The sequence below is a fragment of the Lagopus leucura genome, unplaced genomic scaffold, assembly GCF_019238085.1.
Source record: "Lagopus leucura isolate 7727_CA_CO unplaced genomic scaffold, USGS_WTPT01 34644-0_obj-0_obj, whole genome shotgun sequence".
Classification (NCBI taxonomy): Eukaryota; Metazoa; Chordata; class Aves; order Galliformes; family Phasianidae; genus Lagopus; species Lagopus leucura.
Window position 1 is genome coordinate 1235 of NW_024969243.1, and position 3435 is coordinate 4669.

General features: G+C 62.6%; 1 protein-coding gene across 1 annotated transcript; it reads right to left on the reverse strand.

The window, feature by feature from the left end:
- Positions 1–37: 37 nt before the first annotated feature.
- Positions 38–3090, reverse strand: LOC122194068 (vacuolar fusion protein MON1 homolog B-like; the record flags this gene model as incomplete). The annotated part of the gene is made up of 3 exons (XM_042894974.1): positions 38–223; positions 1453–1600; positions 2693–3090. Coding segments are annotated over 3 exons (720 nt in total), but the record flags the coding sequence as incomplete, so codon positions are not given.
- Between the last annotated feature and the right edge of the window lie 345 nt (positions 3091–3435).

A 3435-nucleotide genomic window follows, 5' to 3' on the forward strand; every position in this document is an offset into this window, starting at 1 on the left:
CGATCTACGGAAGCGTTTTTTTTTTTTTGCATCCGGTTTTTATTTGCCGTCACCCCTCCCCTCCCTCGGGGGCGGCAGCGGCGGCGAATGGCGGCGGGCAGCGCGCGAACAGCCACTCGTCCTCCTTGCGCAGCCAGCGCAGCAGCCGCGTCAGCGCCGCGATGGCCGCCGCCTTGGGGAGCAGCGGGCTGAGGCAGGCGTACAGCTCGAAGCGCCGCGTCACCTGCGGGCAACGCGCCAGATGTCTGCGGGCCGCCATCTTGGACGGGGAAAGGGGGCGGCCATCTTGGGTTGGGAGGAGGGAATGTGGCGGCCGTCTTGAGAGCGGCCACCGTGGGGGTGATGGGGGGAAGATGGCGGCCATGTTGGGGGGGTGAGGATGGTGGCCGTGTTGGGACTATGGCGGCCGTGTTGTGGGGAGGAACATGGCGGCTGTGTTGGGGGCAGCCATCTTGGGAGTGGTAGGGGGATGTAGCAGTCATATTAGGGGCGGCCATCTTGGGGGCGGCCATCTTGGGGGCAGGAGGATGGCGGCCATGTTGAGCGTGGGACTATGGTGGCCATGTTGGGAGTGGCCAGCTTGTGGATGGGAGGCTGAAATATGGCAGCCATCTTGGGCGTGGGACTATAGCAGCCATGTTGGGGGTGGCCTCTTGGCAGAGGAGAATGGGGGGGAAAGACGGTGGCCCTGTTGGGGGCGGTCATCTTGCAGGAGAAAAGATGGCAGCCACGTTGGAGGTGGGAGGAGAGAATATGGCAGCATGTTGGGGGCAGCCATCTTGGGGGTGGGAGTGGAGGAGATGGCAGCCATGTTGAGGGTGGCCACCTTGGACGTGAGAAGATGGCTGACATCTTGGGGGCAGACTTGTTGAAGGCGGAAAGATGGTAGCCATCTTGGGGGTGGGAATATGGCGGCCATGATGGGAGTGGCCATCTTGAGGGTGGGAGGCTGAAATATGGCGGCCATCTTGGGGGTTGGAATATATCAACCATGTTGGGGGCAGCCATCTTGGGGGTGGGAAGATGGTGGCAGTGTTGGGGGCGGCCACCTTGGGGGTGATGGGAAGAACGATGATAGCCATGTGGGGGCGGCCATCTCGGGTGCGGCCATCTTAGGGGTGGTCATCTTGGGGATGGGAGGAGGGAATATGGCAGCCGTGCTAGGGGCAGCCATCTTGGGGTTGGCCATGTTGGGGATGAGGGGGGGAAATACGACAGCCCTGTTGGGGACGCCCCCCTGTTTGGGTCCCTCCCCCCAATTTTAGGGCCCCCCCACCATTTTAGGGTCTTCCCCCTCATTTTAGGGGTTCCCCCCCCCTTCTCATTTTGGGTTCTGTGTGTCAGGTTCCCCCCTTCTTGGGTCACCCTCCCCTTTTTTGGGCTCTCCCCCATTTTAGGGTCTCCCTCCCCATTTTAGACCCCTCTCCCCCCCCATTTTGGGGCCCCCCGTACCCAGGCCAGCAGCGTCTCCCTGGCAGTGACCCTGTAGAGCAGCCTCAGCGGCCTCACGGCGCAGTGCAGGCGGCCCTGCAGGCCGTGGTACAGAGCGAACAGCCGCTGCTGCTCCTCGGGGCGGCTGTACGGAACAACGCTGTCCGGGCTGGGGGGGAAAACGGGGTCAGAGGGGGGTGGTCATGGGATCATGGGGGGTTATGGGGTCAGAGGGGTCATGGGGGGGTCACCAGTAATGGGGGGTCATGGGGGCATGGGGTCAGGGGGGGCCTGGGATCATGTGAGGGTTGTGAGGTCAGGGGGAGTCATGGGCACGTGGGGGGGCATGGAGTTGAGGGGGTGGGGCCTTGGGGGCACGGAGTCATGAGGGGGTTATGGGGTCAAAGGGAGTCGTGGGGTCATGGGAGGGTTATGGGGTCTGGAGGGTTATGGGGGGCATGCATGCATGTAGTCATAGGGGGGCCATGGGGGGGCATGGGAGCATGGGGGGATTATGGGGTCAAGAGGGATCATGGGGTCATGGGAGAGTTATGGGAGAGCATGGGGTCATAGGGGTCATGGGGGTCATAGGGGGTCATGGGGGGGTATAGGGGGACACAGGGTCAGAGGGGGTTATGGGGTTGGGGGGGCATTGGGGAGTTATGGGGGGTTATGGGAGGGTTGTGTGAGAGCATGTGGACTTGGGTTCATGGGGGGGTGTGGGGGATCATAGGGGTTCATGGGGGGGATTATGGGGTCATGGGGGGCCATGGGAGCAATCGGGGGTCATGGGGGGGTTATTGGGTCACAGGGAGTCATGGGGGATCATGGGGCAAGGATTCATGGGGGGGTCATGAGGGGTCACGGGGTCATGGGAATTCATGGGGTGGGGGGTCAACCCCCAAACAACCCCCCATACGGCCCCCAAGCCCCCATAACCCCTAAACACCCCTCTCATAACCCCCAGACAAACCCCATATCCCCAAACAACCCCCCACCATCCCCAAATAACCCCCAACTCCCCCATATCCCCCAAACAACTCCCCATAGCCCCTAAACAAGCCCTCAAACCAATAACCCGCCCGCAACCCCCCATAACCCCAAACAACCCTCTCATAACCCCCTGTAACCCCCAGACGACCCCCATATCCCCCAAACAACCCCCCATCATCCCCAAACAAGCCCCAAAACGCTCCCATAACCCCTCCCAGCCCCACATGTCCCCCAAACAACCCCCCAAACCCCCCCCAACCCCCCTTACCAGGTGAATTGTGGCACCTGCAGCACCTCCTCATCGCCCTCCAAGGGCTTATAGAGGAAATGGCGCAGCTCAGGGGCTCCGGGCTGGGAGGCGCCATAGGCGGTGTACCCCCCTTTAATGGCCGCCCCAAATTCCTCCATCCACCCTTGCGCTCTCAGCTCTGCTTCCAACCTCCTTCGGCAGGCGGCGGCGGCGTAAAAAGCCTCGCGTTGGGTCAGCAGGAGGATGAGAGTCACCGAGCCGCCGCACCGATCCTCATCCAGAGCGGCGGCGTAGGCGTAAAAATAGCCGTCGGGATTGAAGGCGGGCAGGCAAACGGGGCTCCAAACCTCACCTGAGCCCACCTGGGGGGGGAAGCAGGGGGTGAGGGGGACGGGGGGGGGGGTTGGTGGCACGTGGGGGCGTCAGTTTGGAAGACGGGGTCAGCAATGGGGCAAGATGGCCGCCAGCGGGAGAGGGAATGGCGGACAATCAGCAATCCAAGATGGCCGCCAGCGGGAGAGGGAATGGCGGACAATCAGCAATCCAAGATGGCCGCCAGCGGGAGAGGGAATGGCAGACAATCAGCCATCCAAGATGGCTGCCAGCGGGAGAGGGAATGGCGGACAATCAGCCATCCAAGATGGCCGCCAGCGGGAGAGGGAATGGCAGACAATCAGCCATCCAAGATGGCTGCCAGCGGGAGAGGGAATGGCGGACAATCAGCCATCCAAGATGGCCGCCAGCGGGAGAGGGAATGGCAG